Here is a 23,071-nt window from a genome sequence, read left to right as displayed (position 1 = left end):
GTAAGGGACCAGAGACAACTCAATGCTTTGCGAAAAAACCTGCATAAATGTCCAGTCAGATCTTGATCAGATTTCAAAGTGATGCACAGATTTGTAGCTTGCTTAAATGTTCAAAAATGTGAAGTTGTGGACTTCACAAAATACAGAAAACATAACATCCTACAATTACATCACCAGTGTGAAATGAGTTGGAATCCTAATTTCCATTAATTTTGCAACCACAACTGCTGAGGTGTTAGCTGGTGCATTTTCATAATGGAAAAGGACTTTTTTCTTGCAGCTTGGTTTTCAAACATCCAGTAACGATGAATAATATGCACCTGTAATAGTTTTACCCTTTTCCAGATATTTGATGAGGATTATCCCTTGTGAATTCCAAAAGACAGTCGCCATAACCTTTCCGGACGAAGGAATGATCTTTACCTTCTTTGGTGCAGATTCTCCCTTGGTAACCCACTGTTTAGATTGTTGTTGGTCTCAGGAGTATAGTAATGTATCCATGTTTCATCCACAGTGATGAAACAATGCTTAAAGTCCTGCAGATTCTTCCTGAACAGCTGCAAACCATCTTTGCAACACTTCACACGACTCTGTTTTTGGTCAAGTGTGAGCAATCGCGGAACCCATCTTGTGGATAGCTTTCTCATGTCCAAATGTTTATGCAAAATATTATGTACCCATTCATTTGAGATGCCCACAGTACTAGCAATCTCACGCACCTTAACTCTTTTGTCATCCATCACCATATCGTGGATTTTATCAATGATTTCTGGAGCCATAACTTCCACAGGGCGTCCAGAATGTTCGACATCACTTGTGCCCATATGGCCACTCGGAAAATTTTGAAACCACTTATAAACTGTTCTAATCGAAGGTACAGAGTCACCATAATGTTTATCAAGCTTCTCTTTAGTCTCCTGAGGCATTTTGCGTTTCATAAAGTAATGTTTAATCACCACATGAAATTCTTTTTCGTCCATTTTTTGACAATCACTCAACTTCCTTGATTCACATGAATGCCATACACAAAGAAATAGACCAATATGTCTAAAACTTGGTGTGCGTTCTTTCCAAAGATGCTTCTAACTAAACATGACCGCAATACATGCTGGTGGTGCCATCTCTCGGATTTTGCATGGACTTTTCAAATGCCCCTCGTATCTGTGTTTGTGTTCATTTTGATTTTGACAATTTTGTATGTCTACTTTAATCATCTAACAATCAATTGTGAAAATTACAGTTCTGTTAGTGATGGGCATGATAAGACATATTGTGAAACTTTACTAAATACCTTCTCTAAAATCTACCTAGTTTAGATAGTTTGGAACCAAACTCATGATGGAAATACATTGAATCTAATAGCAAGAAATAGACCTAACCTCCTGGAGGACATCCGCATCGAAACTGGTTATCAGTGTTTATGACATGGTTGTGGTAACAATTATTACCGAAGTACAAAAGGCAACTAAAACAAGCAAGAAGACAAATATGTTCAGAAAACTACATTTAAAAAAGCAGTAGTGTCATCCCTCAATGAGGAACTTGAAACTTACAGCATAGGGCAGGAACATGTGGAGGAACTATCACTCAAAATCGAAAGAATAATTGACCATGCACTAGACAGATATGTACCCAGTAGAACAGTTCATAATGGGAGGGACCTCCATGGTAAACAGTCACTGTAAAGACACTTCTAAAGAAACAGAGATTACTGCACAACAGGTGGCTCTGAGCACTATGGGACTTAACAGCTATGGTCATCAGTCCCCTAGAACTTAGAACTACTTAAACCTAACTAACCTAAGGACATCACACAACACCCAGTCATCACGAGGCAGAGAAAATTCCTGACCCCGCTGGGAATCGAACCCGGGCGTGGGAAGCGAGAACGCTACTGCACGACAACGAGCTGCGGACGCACAACAGGTGTAAAACAAAGTGTAGGCTATAGATAAATAGACGCCGAATGAAACGTGTTTGGCTGTCAAGAGGGCAGTGCATTAATCCTTCAATGACTGCCATAACAGAGTACTGTCAAATGATCTTTCACAAAACCCAAAAACATTCTGGTTCTATGTAAAGGCTGTTAGTGGCACCAAAATTTAGTGTCCAGTCACTAGCGAATAGAACAGGAACTGAAACTGAGGAAACCAAAATAAAAGCTGAAATGATTAACTCTCTTTTCAAATGTTCCTTTACAAAGGAAAACCCAGAACTGCCCCAATTTAATACTCATACTACTGAAAATATGAGTGAAATCATCAGTATTGGCATCAGTGGTGTTGACAAACAGTTGAAATCATTAAAATTGAACAATGCTTCTGGACCCAATGGAATCTATATCAGATTCTACATTGAATTTGCAGCTGGGTTAGCCTCTCTTCTAATTGTAATCTACTGTATATCCCTCAAACAAAAAAACTGTGCACAGTAGTTGAAAGGAAATACAGGAACACATGTGTGCAGGAAGAGTAGTAAAAGTGATCCACAAAACTATCGTCCAATAACTTTGACACTAATTTGTCACAGAATCTTAGAGCACATTCTGAGGTATCTTGAACAGAAAGACCTTCTTCATGCCCACCAGCATGCATTCCTCGACAAAGGTGAAACCCAACACATACTTTTCTCACAGGACATACTAAAACTTCAGACCAACACTACCAGGTAGATGCAGTGTTTCTTGATTTCTGAAAAGTATTTGACACAGTACCACACCAACGCTTATTGTCAAAAGACTGATCATATGGTGTATCAAGTGACTGGATTGAGGACTTCTTGCAGGGAGGACACAGCATGTTATCCTGGATGGAGAGTCACTGTCAGATGTAGGAGTAACTTCAGGGTGCCCCAGGGAAGTGTGTTGGGAGTCTTGCTGTTCATGTTGTATATTAATAACCTTGCAGAAAATATTAATAGTAACCTCAGACTTTTTGCAGATGAGGCATTTATCTATAGTGAAGTACAGTTTGAAAAAAGCTGCAATCAATATTCAGCCAGATACTGAAAATATTTCAAAGTGGTGCAAAGATTGGCAACTTGCTTTAAATGTTCAGAAATGTAAAATTATGCACTTCACAAAACAGAAAAACATAGTATTCTATGAATATAACATCATCAATGAGTCACAGCTGGAATTGACCAACTCATACAAATACATGGGTGTAAAACTTTGTGAGGATGCGAAATGGAATGATCATATAGGCTCAGTTGCAGGGTAAAGCAGATGGTACTCTTCCGTTTATTAGTAGAATACTCCTCATTATCAGTTATCTGCTATATTAGCAGGTCCTTTGCCTCTCCATTTTCTGTGATCCTTTGCTTCCTTCTTAAGGCTGCTGTATGTTGTACCGTCCATCATGTCATCTAGTATCTGGAATCTCTTCCTTCCTCGCTTCCTTTTCCCTTCTACATAACCTTCTAAAACTGTTTTTATGAGTCCGTCATTCTTTCTTAACATATTTCCAATCCAATCTTTCTTCCTCATAGTCCATGTTTCAGTGACATATAGAAGAACACTCCATATAAGACATTTTATGAGTAGAATACTGGAGAAGTGCAATTAGTCTACAAAAGAGACTGCTTACGAATCACTCGTGCTACTCATTCTAGAATATTATTCAAGTAATAGGACTAACAGGGGATAATGAATGTATACACAGAAGGGCAGCACAAATGATCACAGGTATGTTTGACCCGTGGCAGCGCATCATTGAGATGTTGAAATAACTGATCTGGCAGGCTCTTGAAGGTAGCCATGAAGTGTTCCGAGAAAGTCTACTAACAAAGTTTCAAGAACTGAGTTTAAATGATGACTCTAGGAATACAACAACACCCTATGTACCACTCGCATTGGGAAGATGAGGATAAAATTAGAATAATCATAGCACACACAGAGGCATTCAAACCATTCTTCCCCATGTTCCATACGTGAATGGAAAAGGAAGAAACCCTAATAATTGGTACAATGGGATGTAACCTCTGCCATGCATCTTGCAGTGGTATGCAAAGTATGGATATGGGTGTACATTAATCACTTACAACTTGGTAAAACCATCATGATGAAGTACTACGTTGAACTTCTCGACAAACTGAAGCAACAACTGGCCTCCAATTGTTGATGAAAGCTGATAAAAGGAATCTTGTTTCTGGACGACAATGACCCCCTTCACAGGGTGTCCATCACACAGCAAAAACTGGCAGTTCTGCACTCTGAAAACCTCAAAGATCCACCCGATAAACCTGATATGGCCCCTCAGACTACTGTTTCCACACCTCAAGAAACAGCTGATGGGAAGGTGAACACTGAGGAAGCCAGAAAGGCTGTGGATGAGAGGTTTGCAGCATAAGCAAAAAATTAATTTTAGATAGGCTAAGAAGTTGGGGCAAAGATACCATTAATGTCCAAGTTCAAGGGGGAATATGATCACTAATTATATTAATAAATTATTTCAAACCCATAACAGCATTTTTTCTTTATAAAACTAAGGACTTTTCAGCATCCGCTCGTAGTGTGGTGGCTGTGTTCAAGTGGAACAACATGCTTTTGTTGTGCGCAGAATGGATAATACATGAACATTATTGTTTTTTCTTAAACCATGTTCAAATCAGCTCATACATATGAAGCTGTGGCCCCACAAAACTAGACAGAACAAATCAAGGCAAGTATAAATATCTTGACAGGAGTTGCGGATTTGGAAATCTATTGATGGGGCTTATCTCTTTCATCAAACAAATGAAGCATAGATAGATTGCACCACCTTTCTAGCATAATGGCATCTCAGTTTGCATATCACCAATAATACACAGTTTCCCCACTCGCAATGTTAGGATCCCGCCCCCTCCTGTCCCATATTCTCTCCCCTTACAATCCTCTTTCCTCTTTCCTAGTCACTTATCTCCCCTCCCCTCCCCCCCCCTCCCCCCACAAGAAGAAAGATCAACTATAATGACCACTCAGAAACAGTTAATGGGTCGTATGAATAAAATGGAGAATATACTTTGTACTAAAAGTATCGGTGAGCATTCACAGGTTCGCACGAATAAAGTGAGTCGGTGTAAATACTTCATCAGAGAATATTCTCAGCATGAGTAAAAGTGTGGGGAAGTAAATCAAAACAAAAAATATTCTCCATTTCATATGAATAAAACTAGAGGGGCTTCTCACAAATGGAGAACATTCTCCATTTTTTGAAGTCAGCTCTGTAGCATACTTTGAGCTGAGTAAGTTATTTTGAGGTTAAGTTTTACTGAGATTTTTAGTAAAACTGGCAGGATTTATAATGCCTGGAAGGCAAAAACAGACATATGTAGCTCAAAGAAATAGTGAAGAGAGAAACTGTAGAAATTTATATGGGTTTAACAATAAAACATTATTTGCCTGGTGAAATTTCTCCCTGAAAATCATGAAAGAAGAGGGACAATCTTCCAAATGAAGTGAAAATTAAAACATTTTTGTTGCTGGTTACCAGAATCAAGTTTTCAGACTGATGTACACGAAAACTTAGATATACACCAGACAACTATGTCAGTCACGTGTTAATCATCACGTTTTCTCACCGCATAAATCTTATATTTTGTTATGTTGGAAATGGCTATGCACAGCAGAGAAATTAATATCTGGGTTATTAAAAACTTGGCGATCTGTTTCTCATAACGAACCACACGGGCAACTGCATACGTACTTGACATGCAAGTGGAACATTATGTGTTGCATTTAACTAAAATTATCTCGTGTTAGAAGAAACTGACAGAGTTAAGGTTTCAAGTAGATGAAAAGTCATGTAATTTTAAGATTTTGTTTATATAATGTGTTCACCTAACTTCAGCAGTAAAAAAGTTTACTGGCTGTTGAAAATTCGGTTACATTGCAAGAAAATGCATTTTTTCAAGCTGTCTGTAATTGTCTCAAATAATTTGTTGCCACACTTAAAAGTAAAATTGAAATGTAATGCAACTTTTCCAGAACACACAGATGCCAGCTCCATATTTTTAACACTGAACAGTTTGCCTGTTTTAGAGGGTTGAATGACATGTAACATTACACATGTTCTGTGCTGGACACAGCAGACAACATACACAAAGAACCTTCTCAAGAAGGAGGGGAGGTCGTGAGAATGTTCTCTTCTTTATTCATACGACCCAATGCTCGCAAGAGGCAGTAAAGTGAAACATGCAAGAAAAACTCCAATTTATTGCAACTGTCTCAAGCCCTTAAGAATCAAACTGTCAAAAACAGGGTATGTAGTGTTTTTCTGATATTTGAACATTTCTTGATATATACACACAGGACAAGTAGGCTCAGTCCTATGGTACCAAGAAGGAAAGGGGCTGTGCCTGAGCCATTTCTCTGCGATTTCCTTTCTCTGAGGAGTGACAGTCCTGTAACATGTTCAGGAGAGCTGCTGTGAAGTTTGGAAGGTAGGGAAAGAAGTACTGGCAGTAGTGCAGCTGCGAGGGCAGGTTGAGCATTAGCAACCAGAAGGCACTGGTCCCATATTCGAATGCCAGTGCAGTACACAATTTCAATCTGCCAAGAAGTATCAAATCAGCACACACTCTGCTGTATCCAAAGCCAGTCCCGACTGCACATTCACTGAGTTACTTTCACATTGTAAGCCAACATTATGCACAGACATCAGGTTTGTCAGTCCGATTGTGCATTCAAAGAGTATAATTACTATACTAGTGAGTGAGTGATGAGTTATAGTACAGTGCAGTCAAACCTATGTAATTAATCATTAATATATGCTCTGAGCAGCAGCAATACACAGTCACTAGTGTACAGTTTCAATTGGACATTTGTTGAGCATGGACCACGCCACTTGTTCACGTAATTTAAATTCATCATAGTCATGCAAGTTTACTAACTGATATTATTACTAGTGTGAGTTTACTAAATAGGTCATCATCAGTGTACACAGTGAAAATAAAATAGCAAAATATGAGAATCTCCTTTGATGATGTGTGTTGTGTTGGCAGAAGAGCCAACACCGTGTTACTAGTGGAGGCCGAAATGCACGCATTTCAGCTCACGCAGGCTGGCGTGAGAAGGGAAGAACTATACTGACGTGAGGTCTGGAACATGACAAGTAATTAGAATTCAGAAAGCAGACGTAATTAGTTTGATACTAAACTTTAATCCATTAATGATGAACGTAGCTCTTGACGGTACATGAGTCACAATATTATCTGTTCAGAATACAGTCTTGAAGTAGTAACTGAATATGGCGCCTTGCTAGGTCGTAGCAAATGATGTAGCTGAAGGCTATGCTAAACTGTCGTCTCGGCAAATGAGAGCGTATCTAGACAGTGAACCATCGCTAGCAAAGTTGGCTGTACAACTGGGACGAGTGCTAGGGAGTCTTTCTAGACCAGACCTGCCGTGTGGCGGCGCTCGGTCTGCAATCACTGATAGTGGCGAGACGCGGGTCCGATGTATACTAACGGACCGCGGCCGATTTAAAGGCTACCACCTAGCAAGTGTGGTGTCTGGCGGTGACACCACAATGTGTAAAGCTATTTAAAATTTATTCATAGCATCAAGCAACAATTAACTGATTACCATGAGGTGAAGATGATTTATGAAGCACCTGCCTGACAGATCAGTGAACTTACTTGGCCAGTCAAAGGAATGAAAATTTAATGAAGTATGAACAATGCATAGTAAATAACTTGTAAGACTGCCGCAAGTGGATGAGATGTGTCTCGAGAACATGCCACATTAAATAAGTGTCAATCAGCAGTAATTGAAGTAACCACTTTCTCCAAACAAACCAGTTACAAACGACAGAGACAAATATAACGTCAATAATCACGTATTCATCAAAACTGATAAAAATGGCTGCAAAAATGAATGCTCAAAGTGTTTCAATATTCCGGTTACAACTTTAGTCAAAAACAAAAATTGTGTGTTACCCTACCACTTGTGGGCACAATGGTTGCTCCAAGAAAGTAGGCAGAACACACATCTTTTTCATCGACTGCTTCTCCTGTAGCCATGTTGTCTTCATCATCGGCATCGGGATTCAAGAAGTAACTCGTTTCTCGCACAATCATCGCACTATTGCTGTCTCTGTCCCAAGTGGGAAATGTGTCCTCAGAAATCTAGTCAAGAGAAATAACAAATGCTAAAAGTGAATGATAACAACATTAATGACTTACGAGTAAGAAAAAATGAGCAAACTCAACCCTGCAAGTTAATGTAGATTTTTAGGAACTCCCAGACCAAATAACTGACAAGTCACATTACAAAAACATTAGCAATCAACAGAGTCAATGTAAATATGAATTCAACAGAGGGGAACAAAATTTGGTTTGTCATTTAACACTTGTTAAGGACAGGAGCACTTTTTGAGAACAAATACCGCTTTTTGAGAACAAATACAGTTGAACATTTTCATACTAAATAATTTGTGGACAGTACAATTGAATGCATTGTTCTCTCTCAACGACTACAGAAAAATCACAATCACTGATCACATATACCAGCACAGATACAAATTTAACAGTATCCATAACAGCCTTACAACACGTCACATGAAAACTAAAGGGATGAAACTAGATCTGTTGCAAAAAAAAAAACTAGTTTTGGATAAAGTAAAATTTTATGTAAACAATAACTGTTTATTAAATTAGAGAAATGATTTCCATATAAAAAAAAATGATCAAACCAAAAGTACGGGAGACCTGGCAGATGTTTTGTGTTAAAGCTACCTCTTAGTGTGTTCAAATGCAATTGACAATTGCACACTTATTGGATTCCTTTAACTTACAAACTTACGATGACAGGGTATATATGGGGATAAGGAAAAAAAATTCCTGGATTATTCCTGGATTTTTCCTAAATATCCCAATTAAAAAATATGATTTTTCCCGGGCGAAAATACACTTTTTCCGTGCTAAGTGACAGTAGGTTTTCTGTAGATTTTTCCCTCGGAACTGCAAAACTTATCAATCTCTTGAATGGTTAACATTTTATACACTGGCACAGAACTTCCCAGAAATTTTTTTTTGGAAAGACCTTTGATGTGCAGCAACATAAACGCTGCATATTTTTGTATTACGAAAGTATAAATTCGAACTGCAACGAACACAGCGCTTTAGTTTCCGGAGCATTGAAATCGAGATTGAGGTGTCCTTTTGTAAACCAGTTGTATCTCATGCCACGTGATCTCACCAGCCAATGACAGCAGAGCATAGGACACGTGTTATAGTCAGCCAATAGCAAGATCACTGTTACGAAGTGTGAACACACAAAGAGGAAAAGTTAACGCTTTACATTAATATACATGATATAGCTACAAGAAAAGCTAAGGTTTCACATATAAAATTGGTCTCTAAGATTAAAAAGCTACAAAAGAAGCTAAGCTTTCACATGTAATATTGATCTTTTCTTGTGTGTGTTATACTTTGAGATACATCACATCAATGTGCCAGTAAATTTAAAATTATGACATAAATGTCTGGTCTTCTGGGCTCGAAATTCTTTTAAGTGGCTGGTCCTCAAAGTGTTCAGTTTTAAACGCTCTAAATGGCTCTGAGCACTATGGGACTTAACATCTGAGGTCATCAGTCCCCTAGAACTTAGAGCTACTTAAACCTAACTAACCTAAGGACATCACATACATCCATGCCCAATTCAGGATTTGAACCTGCGACCGTAGCGGTCGCGCAGTACCAGACTGAAGCGCGGGAAGGAGGAGAAGGTACTGCTCACACGCAAGTCAACTGAGCATGTGCATGAGGCCGCTGGCAAATGGTCAAACAAATCTAATGTGAACAGTTGTGACGTCACGCTCATAGCTAAAGCCTAGTTTACACAACGACACTAGGTTGCAAGCAACTGCGCTACTGGCCACTGCACATGCGCGCTGCGCATTTGCGCAACTCATTGGCGAAACTAAACACTTCTGGCACGTTCCAACTTTGGCGACACTAGTTGCATGAGTTTTGGGGTTACGTGTGTTTGTAGAGTGTACACACACTGAAATATGAAGCGGGGAGCGGAGAATAATGTTCGCTTTTTGGATATCTATGCTTTGCATAGGTGTTTGTGGGATTTCACTAATGCTGATTAGAACAATAAGCAACAAATGGTTCAAATGGCTCTAAGCACTATGGGACTTAACATCTAAGGTCATCAGTCCCCTAGACTTAGAACTAACTAACCTAAGGACAGCACACACATCCATGTCCAGGGCAGGATTTGAACCTGCGACTGTAGCAGCAGCACGGTTCCAGACTGAACCGCCTAGAACTGCTTAACCACAACGGCCGGCAAAAATAAGCAACATATTGCTGCTGCTGAGACCATCATGTGCAATCATAACACAGATGGTTTGACAATACCTGAGCTGCAGGGCAAAATTTATTGAGTTAAGAGCACATATACAACTGAATTAAGAAAAATAGAGGGAAGTGTAATTATAGCTGTGGCAATGCTCCCGTCTACAAGACTAAAATCCCATTGTTCGAGTTGGCCAACTCTTTGTTAAGGAATATTGTTGACAGGAGGGAAGGCTATACAAATTTCAGAAGCTGCATTCTTTATTCAATAGTCACCTATTTAAAACATCGCTGCACAGCTCCCCACTCACATATGTTAGAATTTTGAAACATTGCCAGTGTACAGAGCTATCTTCAGGAGAGAAGTTTGCAAACCATTCTCTTCTTAATGCAGCCTGCTTCAAATAATTATTGTTGCTAATATTAATAATTATTGGTGTTAATGAAAAAGCATCATCACCAACTAAAACCATACCTTATAGCATGCCGAGTGTTCTCGATTGTAATGCACGCAATATGATATGTAAATTCAGTTCTGGTGACAGTGCTTCATGCATTATAGTACCTTTATTCCTTATTGCATAATTAACTCTATTTAGAAGAAATGGGAACAGTTCTGGTGACATTCTAAGACAATTAAAAGAACTTCTTGGATCTTCTGTTATAAATTATTTCAGCAAGGATGCTGAGCAACCGAGCTGACGTCTTTTTTTCATCGAGTCACGAATCGAAACACGTTTCTTATTTTTTTCTTATGCAGTAATTCCACGAGACAAGCTTTAATTCCATCACAACTAGTGCAACATGCAGCTGCCAAAACTTTCATTTCAGACACGACTCAGGTACCCACAAAACGACAAAACTGAACTGTATACTGGTGTCGCCGTGCCTACAGTCATATGTGAAACCACATGCGTGCAACTCATCCACGCAACGAGTGGTGCAACCCAATGTCGTCGTGTAAACTAGGCTTAAGGCTCCTATAGGACCTCTACTCATAGCGAGCAGTTTATTTGTACGAAGTATTACATAGTCTTTGCCCTACGGCCTTTGACATATTTCTGCTGTTTGCAGACGCTTGTGCGTGCACGGTGTTTTGTTGTTGTAAATGGCGCATCTCCTTTGCCACTGAAGTTTTATTTTTTTTCCCTCTTGTTTATATTTTATTGCTGCAGTATCATTCTCCAGTAGCAGGATAGAGTAAAATTCTTTGCTAGAGAATTAGTTCTTACCAGTCAAAACTAAAAAAATTTAACTGAAAGCTAAAATTCCCGGAATTCCAAAAAATTTTCAGGTTTTACCCGGTTTTCTCCCGGACGAAAAAATTCTTGGGTTTTTCCCAGATTTTCTGGTTGTCCTAGGTCGTATACACCGTGGATGAATTTTTTTTTTAGCAATTTTGAAAGTCACAGAACACTATTTTTTCCGTCATATTACCAGATACTACTGATGTAATTATAAAGAGTATCTTCTCCACTCCAGCTATCTGCATTATGTAAATATTTATTACTAAAAATATAAGAAATTGCATTTTTATAAGTTTTTACGAATTATTTACTTGAAAACCTCCATCTGAAAACTTTTGAGAAATACACAAAATACTGTTTGGTTAATGTGTTAGTAGACTGTGCTAACACAGTGGGCAATATTTTTCTGTGTAAAGTATTAAAAAATTTTCAACATTCTGAATTTTTCACAACACTGAATTTCTAGTGTAAAATACGCATACTGGCAACACTATTTCCTGTGCTCTTCTGTTTATAACAAACAAGTGAGAACTTGCACATAAACCATTCTGCATTGTGTTTTATGTTTGGTTTGAACTTTTTGTTAGATACAGTGTCAGTGAGGAAATACAATAGTGAAAGAGAGAGATGTGTGGGCTATGAAAAAAAGACATAAGTAGATGGTATACAAGAAAAGTGAAAAACACTTCACAGTTGTTTGAAATCAGTCAGAGGTACTGCAGAAATATCTTGGTCTTCAAATAATGGTATTAGCACCACATCCATAGCGCAGGATATTTTCAGCAACAGGGCATGGAAAAAGTGTGTGTGATGGGTAGGCCGTCTCTGTAAACATCTTTCAACAAGATTTAATCTCCAGCACGAAGCTGTTGATGCAAAGAGTGGCCTGCCGTTAACCCTGTGGTAGGAATTCAATCAAGTCACTACTGGGTTGCATCTCGGAGTGGCACATACATTGCAAGAATGGTTCTCCACAAAATGCAGCCTGTTACTGTGTGTGAAATGCAGAGATCACAGTATACATTACAAGACTTCATAGCGAGCCACTTCATTTCTTGTGTGTACGACAATCAGTGGTTGGTGGGACAGATAATAAATGTCCTTTAGGACACCTCATGATCCTGATAATGCTTTCAAATGGCCATCATCAAAAGATCAGTGTGCATTGTTCTAATTTCCCAAGTACTGCTCTTGTTGGATCATCCTTGTCCATGTGCAAATCTAGCTCGGCTATACACGTTCGATGAGAAGCAGATGAGAGAGGAGGGGGGGGGGGGGGGGGGGGGGAGACCACAAACTCTTTTTGACAGTGCAGTGTTGATAGTTACACTGTAGGCAATTTCAATTCATGGAAATTAATGAAGAAGTAAAATCATGACAGAAGACAATAATAATTTGTAAATAATGTTATAAAAAGAAAAATGGGTGTAAATATTCAATATGACACTTTTGTTATAAAATGCTTATGAACAGAATTATGAATTGCTTTCCCATTCACATATAATGTTATTTAAACAGCCAAAAGCAGAATGATTTCATTTAATAATGAAGAAGTACTGAATAGAATTGGAGAGACAAGAAATTGGTGGTACAACTTGACTAAAAGAAGGAATTGGTTGATAGGGTACATTTTGAGACATCAAGGGATTACCAATCCAGTACTGGAGGGAAGTGGGGAGGGGGGAAGGGTAAAAATCGTACAGGGATACCAAGATATGAATACAGCAAGCAGATTCTGAAAGATGTAGGTCGAAGTAGTTATTTGGAGATGAAGAGACTTGAACAGGATACAGTAGCTTGGAGAGTTGCACGAAACCAGTCTTTTGGACTGAAGACCTCAACAACAATATACAAACCACAATCTGTGACGGGAACTGGATGCTTTCCTTTACATATTTTCTGAATGTGCCTCACTCACAGCTTCAACATGAAGCAAAATAGACAATATTAAATGAATATTGTGAATATGCACTAGTTCTCATATAGAAGTCGCAAAGCAGCTGCAGGTTTTACTGTGTAACAACATTAAATCCACGCTTATTGTCTCCATATAGCCCCCAACAATTTCTCTGTTAATACGAGGGCAAGTCAATTATTATCCGAAATTTAGTTACTTTTTTTTATTTTGGTAGTACTGTCAGTTTAGGTTGATGACACATGCTTTGTTTATTTGTTGTTATATCTTTGCAGTTTTCAAGCTGCTAGGTTAGTTTTGTTATCACTACCATGCTGTTAATCATGGCTGCTCCGCTGTCTATTTGCACCAAAGAAGAGCAATGTTCAGGGATCCACTTTTTGTGGTTGGAAGGTGTATCAGGGGCCGAAATTCATCAAAGACTTTCGGTGCAGTACGGGAACAGTGTTTTGCCACAACGAAGTGTCTATGAATGGACTGAAAAATTCCGAAACGGTAGCACAAACCATTAACTATTGACGAAGTGGCACATTGTCTGCAAATTAGTCACGGTTCTGCCTACGAAATCATCCACAACAGACTTGGGTTTCATAAGGTTTGTGCAAGATGGGTCCCAAAACAACTCACACAGTTGCATACACAAACACGCTTGGACATCTGGAAGAAAAAAAAAAAAAAGTAAAAAAAAATTAAAAAAAATAAATAAATAAATAAATAAAATTGGATCACTGTGGTAACGAAGAGGACAACTTCTTAGACAGTATCATTACTGGTTATGAAATATGGATCCATCATTATGAGCCAGAGAGTAAACAGCAGAGTATGGAATGGAAACATCCAAATTCGCCATGCAAGAAAACGTTCAAGACCCAACCATCCGCAGGAGAACTGATACTTACGGTTTTTTGGGACGCACAATGTCCAGTACTGGAACATTATAGGGAAAGAGGCACAACTATAAACAGTGTACATTACAGTAAGATGCTTACTGCTAGGCTAAAGCCTGCAATTCGAAGCAAAGGCCGAGGATTGCTGTCAAAAGGTGGTGTGCTGTTGTGCGACAATGCCCGTACGCACACTGCTGAATAGCTCCAGGAACTCAAATTTGAAGTACTGGATCATCCTCCATATAGTCCCGATCTTGCCCCTTCTGACTATCACTTGTTTGGTCCATTCAAACAGGCCTTAAGGGGCCATCAATTTGCCTTGGACGAAGTGGTGCATTCCTGGCTTGCAGCTCAACCGAGAACCTTCTTTTATGAGGGCATCAGGAAGCTTGTACAACGATGAACCAAGTGCGTTGAGATGCAAGGAGACTATATTAAAAAATGATGTTCTTGTAAGTTTCCTATTTGATTACAATAAAATTTTATAATTATTTTGTGGATAATAATTGACTTACCCTCATAATTGTATTAAGGGAATAAACACACTATGGCAAGGCCGCAGTCATAGGCAGAACTTACTTTGCGGTACCCAGACAATGGGATACAGATGTCTGGCCCTATCTCCAAGATTATATTCCACGGGGTTGGTTTGACACTCTTCTTCTGCAGATGCAACAGATGCTCTATTGCATCATTAAAATTGCATGCCATAGAATCATCAACCTAGAAAAAGAATCACAATAAAATAATATTGACAAACACTGTTGCCGACAACTGTCGAATGAGAATTACAGAATTACATGCCACAGTCTTAAAGTGGCCTATACTACAAACAACGACGAACACTGCCCATATCCCATCTCCAGGGTGGCTTTTCAAACTAGAAAAAAAGAATTCCCTGAGAATTCCGCATATGGGGAGGAAGATGGTGTCATTAAAAGCTCCTCACGCATTAACGGGGAGTGGGGGAGGGGAAGGGATATACAGCAATAACGGCTTTCCTTTTCTCTCAGTTGACATATATTAGCAATAAGTAGTAGCTTAACAGCATTTTTTTAACATCGATAATTTATATGCAATAATATTTTAACACACTTTGAAATAATAAGCATTTTCAAATTTTTGACTTATAATACTCATTAAAATTAAACAATGGAAACTCCAGGTAGGAGATGCTGGAGTCAGTAGTCATGTGTGCATGAGGTGTGCTTGCTTGTGTGTATGAACAGTGTGTGTGTGTGTGTGTGTGTGTGTGTGTGTGTGTGTGTGTGTGCGCTTTACTAATGAAGACTGTGGGTGAAAGCTTTATGTAAGTGTCTTTTAATTGTGCCTGTCTGCAACTTAATGTGTCTTCTTTCTGGTAAGTAGCAACCTGTCATTAAATTAAATTTCAATACTAGGAAAAAAATGCAGAATTCCATGAGATTTTATGAAATTCCTGAAATTCCCTGAGACTTCCCCAAATTTGCCAGGTAAAATCTAATTATCTGCAAATTTCAGGTTTTCCAGAAGAATCACCACCCTGATCTCTCTCATACAGAAAATAAGCCCTCTCATTCCCATTTAATAATGTCAGGGTGTATAAATTTTCTCGTCACTCATAGATATACAACTGTGTATCTTTGGGAACAATTTTAGTGACAGCCTCTTATTCTGCCACAAAAGGACCTGTTGGTTTAACACAGTGGAACCTCGCTTAACAAGCACTTCCCAGAAAATGCGATTTGCATGACAAGCAAAACAAACTGTAAAAAATTTACTCGTTTATCAAGTGATGTTTTGCATAACAACTGAGGAGGATTTAATGTGATGTCACCAGCCATTTGTGTGTGGCAGGGGGAAACATTCAACAATATGAACACCTTTGATTGTCGGCAGTGGCATATGAACAATGTCTTTAGTACGTACTGCAGTCTGGGTACAACACTCTTTCTGTTACTATCTTAGCGCAGCTTGGGATGACGCATTTTTTGTGAACTTGTGTTCACAAAGTGCTTTTTTGTGTGCACATTTTAATAATTGTCATAGAAATGTCCCCAAAGGTAAAGCCGCAAGAAGACAACCATAAGAGAAAGCAAATGACCATAGATTTGAAACATAAAATCATGAAAAATGCGAAAGTGGTGTGAGCATTGCTGATTTAGCACGCACATAAAATCGGTCTGCATCAACTGTTTGCCCTATCCTCAACAACAAGGATGAGATTATGGAGATAGACGCTTCAAAGGGAGTAACAAGAGTATCGAAACAATGGTTTCATATTCTGGATGATGTCAAAAGGTTGCTCCTCATACGGATAAATGAAAAGCAATTGCAAGGTGACAATATTAACGAGACGTCATTTGTCAGAAGGTGTGAATGGTTTTCGCTGACCACATTAAGATGACGCCAGGATTATTACTGGCCGAAGAAGTGTTTAAGGGAAGCCATGGATGATTCGAGAATTTTAAGAGAAGAACTGGCATCCACAGCATTGTGAGGAACGGCGTAGCAGCTATCTCTGACTCAAAGACATCAGAGAACTTCAGCAGCAATTCACGATGCTCGTAGATTCTCAGGGTTATCCGTCACATCAGGTTTTTAATTGTGATGAGATGGGTCTACTCTAGAAAAAGATGCGGAAATGTACCTTTGTAACAGTAAAGGAGAATGCACTGCCCGGTCACAAGCCAATAAAATAGTGTCTCACACTGCTATTCTGTGCCAATGCAAGCAGCGATTTGAAAATCAAACCACTGCTTGTTTACCATTCAGAAACTTCATAGGTCTTCAAGAAGTGTGAAGTTCAGAAGAACAGGTTAAATGTGATATGGAGGTTCAACAACAAGGCTTGGGTGACACGTGATCTTTTTTGTGATTGGATCAATGAAATGTTTGGTCCTTCAGTGAAAAATATTCACTTGAGATGTCTTGCTTGTTATGGTTAACTCCTGCCCATTCTCCAGTTCTACAAGACCGCCTTCTTGAAGAATTTCTGTGCATCAAGATCCAATTTCTGCCTTCCAAACACCGCTCCGATACACCAGCCTATGGACCAGCAGATTATTGCTAACTTTAAGAAGCTCTGCACTAAAGCACTCTTTGAGCATTGTTTTGAATTGACTGAAGCTACTGAACTCACTCTCAGAGATTTTTGGAAATATCACTTCAACATTGTTGCTTGCATCAAGATGATTGAAAAGGTGTGGGAAGGGGTTACCAAGAGAACTCTCACCTCTCACTTCTGCTTGGAAGAAGCTTTGGCCGGAGTGCATTGTCAAATGTTACTCTGAGGCATTTGAATCAGTACCTATACTCCTGAGACCTGATGTCCATTATAATGGAGATCGAGTTTCCTGTCCTGCTGTCAAAGATTCTGCATTTTTCATTGTAATACTTGTGGCACATTTGAATGGACTGTATGCTGCAGCCATCTGGCGGGAGAAATGGTCACTACGATCACTTGGCGCCAAGTAGCAGCTTTGTTTACGACCTGTTACAATGGCAGGTGAGTTCTCCGTTATTATTGTGTATTTTTCGAAACATATTTTATAAAAAAAGGACCTATACTAGACAGCATCTATAAGTGGTGCTTATACGACTTTCTGTGCAATAAGGTTTGGTAGTACTGTGTATTTCCATAAATTATCATTGAAAAACAGTAACGTCCACTGAAGTGGACACTGGAACGTGCAGCCACATCTCTGAGCACTATTTCGTAGGCAATAGTGGTGATTACCTTTGCTAATTTCCAATACATTTCATGTTTTGACTGTTGCTCAATGACATTATCTGATCCACTACTATCATTATTTTCTGTAAGGGAAGTAGGCACAATGTTAAAACAATCATTTTCTTAAAGGATACAGATCAAAGCTCAGTTCAGAAGAAATTTTAGAACTTCTTTTGAATGGCGACGTGTCATATCTTGAGATTAGTGAGGAGGAGGATGGTGATTTTGATCTGGCAGACGATGCTGTGCAGCAACGCAATGTTCCTTCCACAAGTGAACAGAGTAGCAGCAGCACTGATAATTCTGATGATGACGAGAATTCCGAGATGACGCGAGTCCTTCACAGCATCGCAGGATGTTTTGGGAGAAATGCGAAAGGTAAGTGTAATACCTTCTTGTAAATAATTTTCTATTATTCCTGATATTTTCGATCTTTCCTTCATGCTTTGTCTCCAAATTTCAGGTTTGAGGGACTCCAGGCTACCTTCTCGCCCACAGGAGTTGCAGAACATAATGAGAAGCAGATCGTGGACTACTTTCAGCAATACTTTGACTTGGCCTTTTTTAAGGATACGTCTGAACTTTCCAATATGAGATATTTACAGCAGACTGGAAGGTCTTTAAAGCTGTCTGCCAAGGAATTGCAGGTATTTATTGGAGCAACAATACTAATGTCTTGTTTGAGATACCCTAGAGTTAGGATGTACTGGGGTAAAACAACAAGAGTTTTTAGCATTACTGAAATAATGACTTGAGACCGATACTTCACCATTAGGAGTAATTTGAAAATGACAGGCGATAATGCTGTAACAGAGGAAACTAGAAGGAAAGATAAATTGTGGAAAATAAGGCCACTTTTAGAACGTGTAAAGAGAGCATGCCTCTGTTTACCTTGAACTCCTGAAGTAGCAGTGGATGAACAAATGATCCCTTTACTGGAGCATGTGCAATAAAACAATTTGTCAGGGGAAAGCCAAATCCTGAAGGGCTTAAAAATTTTGTGTTGGCTGCCCCTTCAGGACTAGTCCTTGACTTTGAGATTTATGGAATTTCAGGGTGTTTCACAGAGGAGGAGGAGGAGGAGGAGGAGGAGGAGGAGGAGGAGGAGGAGGAGGCGGTAACAGCAAAGCAGTAATCTTCTGACACAATAAGAGAAATCCTGAAAGCCTGGGAACCAGAAGACTGAAAATTGCCAACCCAATAAAGCAGTTGCTACATGTGTTACGAATTTATTTGGCGGCAATGTTGTGTCGTACTTTCACCATGTGTTGAAGCATTGGCAGAAATAAATGACTATAGACAGCTTCCTGGTAAAAAAGAATTAGTTGTGTATCATGAATAATAAAGTATATAATACTGTATGTATAATTTTCTTTGAATAAATGGAATGAATAATATAAAACTTTTAGTACTTTTTCTGCATGGAAAGCATTACCGTATCTTACATTAATTTATATGGGATAAATTGTTTTACTTGACGAGTGTTTCACTCTACAAGTAAGATTCTGGAACGAATTATGCTCACCATGCTAGGTTCCACTGTAATTACATATCTGTATAGCTTCGTGTGTGTGTGTGTGTGTGTGTGTGTGTGTGTGTGTGTGTGTGTACTAAGGTTCAGATTTCCCTTCCCTTCCCTGTCGGCAGTAATTGTTCATGCGCTTGGTTATCTGCTGTCTTGGTTCTTTGGAGAATTTCTTCTCCTTTCCTGTGACTTGAGTGGAACCTCACTCATCCATTTCTTAATATTACTTCTGTATGTAGTCCTCTAGTGTATAATGCCCTAATATTACCAGATTAGGTTAGGTGTCCTCTGACTTTGTCAAGGTATCTGGTATTTGAATGGTGGGGATGGAGACTCTCATAGTACATCAGTATCCCTTTTGTCAATCCAACTGGGTGCAAGTGTTCTACATGGCCACACAAGTTCAGGAGTTGTTTCGTTATGACGTCATTTACAGGTTCACTGAGATGTTACACCTCCACATTGTTCCACATCTTCCACCCACCCTCATGGTTCTTCTAAGTCCTACTACTTTTCTGATGAATCGGCATTCTCTGAACTCCGGTGTGGTAATTATTTATTTGTAATTTCTGCTACCAGACACTTTTAATTTATTTTATGTTTAATCTAACATGCATTTTGAACATGTTCTGTTCATCACCATGCATTTATGCATGCATACACCAAGAGAAATGTTACTTAAAAATAAATTGTCTTAAACTAAATTAACCTAGAACTGTTTGCCCATAGTTCACTACTGTAGTGGCTGGTGTGGCATTTGGAGGGGAGGGGGCTAGTGGATGGCCAGATATCGATGTCAGTTACGTCTTCTGCTGACTTTTCTTGTTGTTGGTTATGTATGACATCACAGCCTGTATAGGATGCAGACAATTTTGCATTACTTGTGTGATGCGGAAATCGTCCGAAAGGCTTTTTACGACAGTTGATCACTTACAAATTTATCGCCTTGTAGTACCAATGACCTAAAATAACTGTACTGTGGTGACAGATTTTGATATTTCTGCTAATATTTCTATTATCATACAATTTAGTGATAGGCTGATAGCCCTGTATGCCATTTACAATTTAACAATGTGAGCCTTACTTTCCTCTTTTTCTCTGATGTCCTCTGCAATGATTTCATTGAGGTGCTTAAGTTTTGGAATCGGGTAATATGGCCAAATTCAGTGCCAAGGATGGTGGCACTCATATCAGTCATAAATCCTGACTTTTCAAAGGAGATCTGCAACTGTCTTTTTCTGTTCATTTCTTCAGAATTTCAATCTGGGTGCACGCTGTATCAGTGTTTGTGGAGAGTACGGCCGAGTCATCAGTAAATGCTAAACATTCAATCTTGACACGGTCACGTCATGGCTTGCTCTGTGTGGCACTCTGTTACAACTTTCTCTCGAACCTGGTTAAAGAACATAGGTGATAAGCTGTCTCCTAATTGCACACCAGTTTTGATATCAAATAGATCTAAAGTCTCTTCCACAATTTCTCCTCATTTTAGTGATATTTTATGTCCTAAACCAATAAAACAAATATCAATAAGTATTAAATTTCTGTGTTTAATTTAATCATTAGAAATGAGACACACAGATTGGGAAAGAGTAGGGTACGGGTGGGGACGTGTTGGTGGGACTGGCAGCTTTAAACAAATAATTTTTAGACAATATGGCTTTCTTACATGCCATAATTGCAGTCGGGGACTCTACTTTCCTTTTTTTAAATTTCTGCTATCAAAAGTTTTGAAATACCATGCGGTGATTCTATGTCAAGTGGTCTATGGGTCCCAACTCTACCATCTCTGAGTTTGTTCAAGTTTTATGTGTAAGTTTGCTAAACAACCAAAGGAAGCTATAAAACTTTCCAGCTCACAAGTTTTAATACTTTTCTCGCAAACTTGATTCAGTATCTTCTCATTAGATATTTGATGTATCCATCTAATCTTCGACATTCTTCTATAGCACTGTATTTTAAATGCTTCTATTCTTTCCTCCCCTGAACTGTTATTGTCCAAGCATCACTTCTATACATAACTACATTCCAGACAAATACTCTCATAAAAAGTATCTTTCTCAGAAAGGCTTTTCTTGTTACTGCCAGGCCTAATTTTGTATCCACTCTGTTTCTGCTGTTATCAGTTATTTTACTGCCCAAACAAATAAATGGATCAACTACTTTTAATGTTGTATTTCTAAATCTAATTCCCCTCAGCATCACCTGGTTTAATTTGACTACATTCCATTGCCCTCTTTTTATTTATGTCAATATTAATATCATAAGCTCTTTTCGATACACTATCCATTCTGCTAACCAGATATTCCAAGTCATTTGCCATCTTTGTAGAATTACAATGTCATAGCCAAGCCTCCCTGAACTTTAATTCTATTTCCAAACATTTCCTTGGTTTCCAAACTGCTTGCTCAATGTACAGATGGAATAATATTGGAGAGATGCTCCAATACTATCTCACTTCCTTTCCTCAACTACCACTTCCTTTCCAAGTTCTTTAATTCTTATAACTGCAATCTGGCTTCTGTACAAGTTATTTCCCTTGCGTTTCAAAAAGTGCATTCCAGTCACATTGTCAAAATCTTTTTCCTAAACCTATAAATGCTACAACCATAGGTTTCCATTTCTTCATTCTATCTTCTAAGATGATTTGTAGGGTCAGCACTGCCTCGTGTGTTCCTACATCTCTCGGGAATTTATCTTGCAGAAAAATGGAATAGTTTTGTCATAGGAAGCCTCCCAAGGATCTTAATAACTCTGAGGGAATGTGCATTTCTCACGGTACCTTGTTTCGACTTGGGTCTTTCAAGTTCTCTTTCAAATTCTGCTTGCAGTAGGCCATCATATCTTCTTTCTATTCTTCATCAACCTCCTCTTCCCATTCCATGATATTGACTTCAGGTTCATTTCCCTTGCATAGCTCTTGTACACATTTTTCAATTTTCTGCTTTCTCTCAGTGCTGACTTCTTGTGACTTGATCTCTTAATATCCATACTGACGATTCACTTTTTTTTAATTTCCCTAAAGCCAGCATCTATTAGGTTGGTGCATAAGTTTGTAGCATTTTTCTTTTGCATGTTGATATTCTGGTTGCTATGGGATTATTTCTCAACTGTCATTTTTTATTTGTAGTTCACTGTTGTTTTTTCAGTTTACATACAGTCATTTTGTCATTTGGGGATACTGAGTGGAGATGTGGATGCAAGAAAATGGGAGTGTCAAGTGAAGAAATCAAAACATTTCCGACATATTCTTCTTTTTGAGATCGATACAGGAGTTGACAGTAGCAGAAGCAACCAGAAACGTTTGTGATGTGCATGGGAATAATGCCGATGGACAGAGAATGGCAAGAAAATTATTTTCTCGTTTTAAGGAGGATTGTTTTGTCATTAGTGACTCTCCAAGCTCAAGAAGACCTTCATTGTTTGATGAAGATTGTTTAAAGACATTAATCCACAATGATCCGTGTCAGTGTACCCAAGAACTGGCAAATGTGATGA

General features: G+C 38.7%; 1 protein-coding gene across 1 annotated transcript in view; it reads right to left on the bottom strand.

Annotated features, from left to right (window-relative positions):
- LOC124589805 (X-ray repair cross-complementing protein 5-like) overlaps positions 1-23,071 on the bottom strand; it is a 138,936-nt gene that overhangs the window by 64,897 nt on the left and 50,968 nt on the right. The window contains exons 5-6 of the mRNA XM_047131592.1: positions 14,916-15,059; positions 7,923-8,106 (exon numbers count right to left, since the gene is read on the bottom strand). Of these exons, the coding sequence (XP_046987548.1) occupies positions 7,923-8,106; positions 14,916-15,059 (328 nt within the window). The remainder of the gene's footprint in view (positions 1-7,922; positions 8,107-14,915; positions 15,060-23,071) is intronic.

Source organism: Schistocerca americana, unplaced genomic scaffold (genome assembly GCF_021461395.2).
Source record: "Schistocerca americana isolate TAMUIC-IGC-003095 unplaced genomic scaffold, iqSchAmer2.1 HiC_scaffold_73, whole genome shotgun sequence".
In the NCBI taxonomy this organism is placed as follows: Eukaryota; Metazoa; Arthropoda; class Insecta; order Orthoptera; family Acrididae; genus Schistocerca; species Schistocerca americana.
Note: the sequence above shows the minus strand (reverse complement) of the source record. Positions and strands in the feature narration are given on the sequence as shown.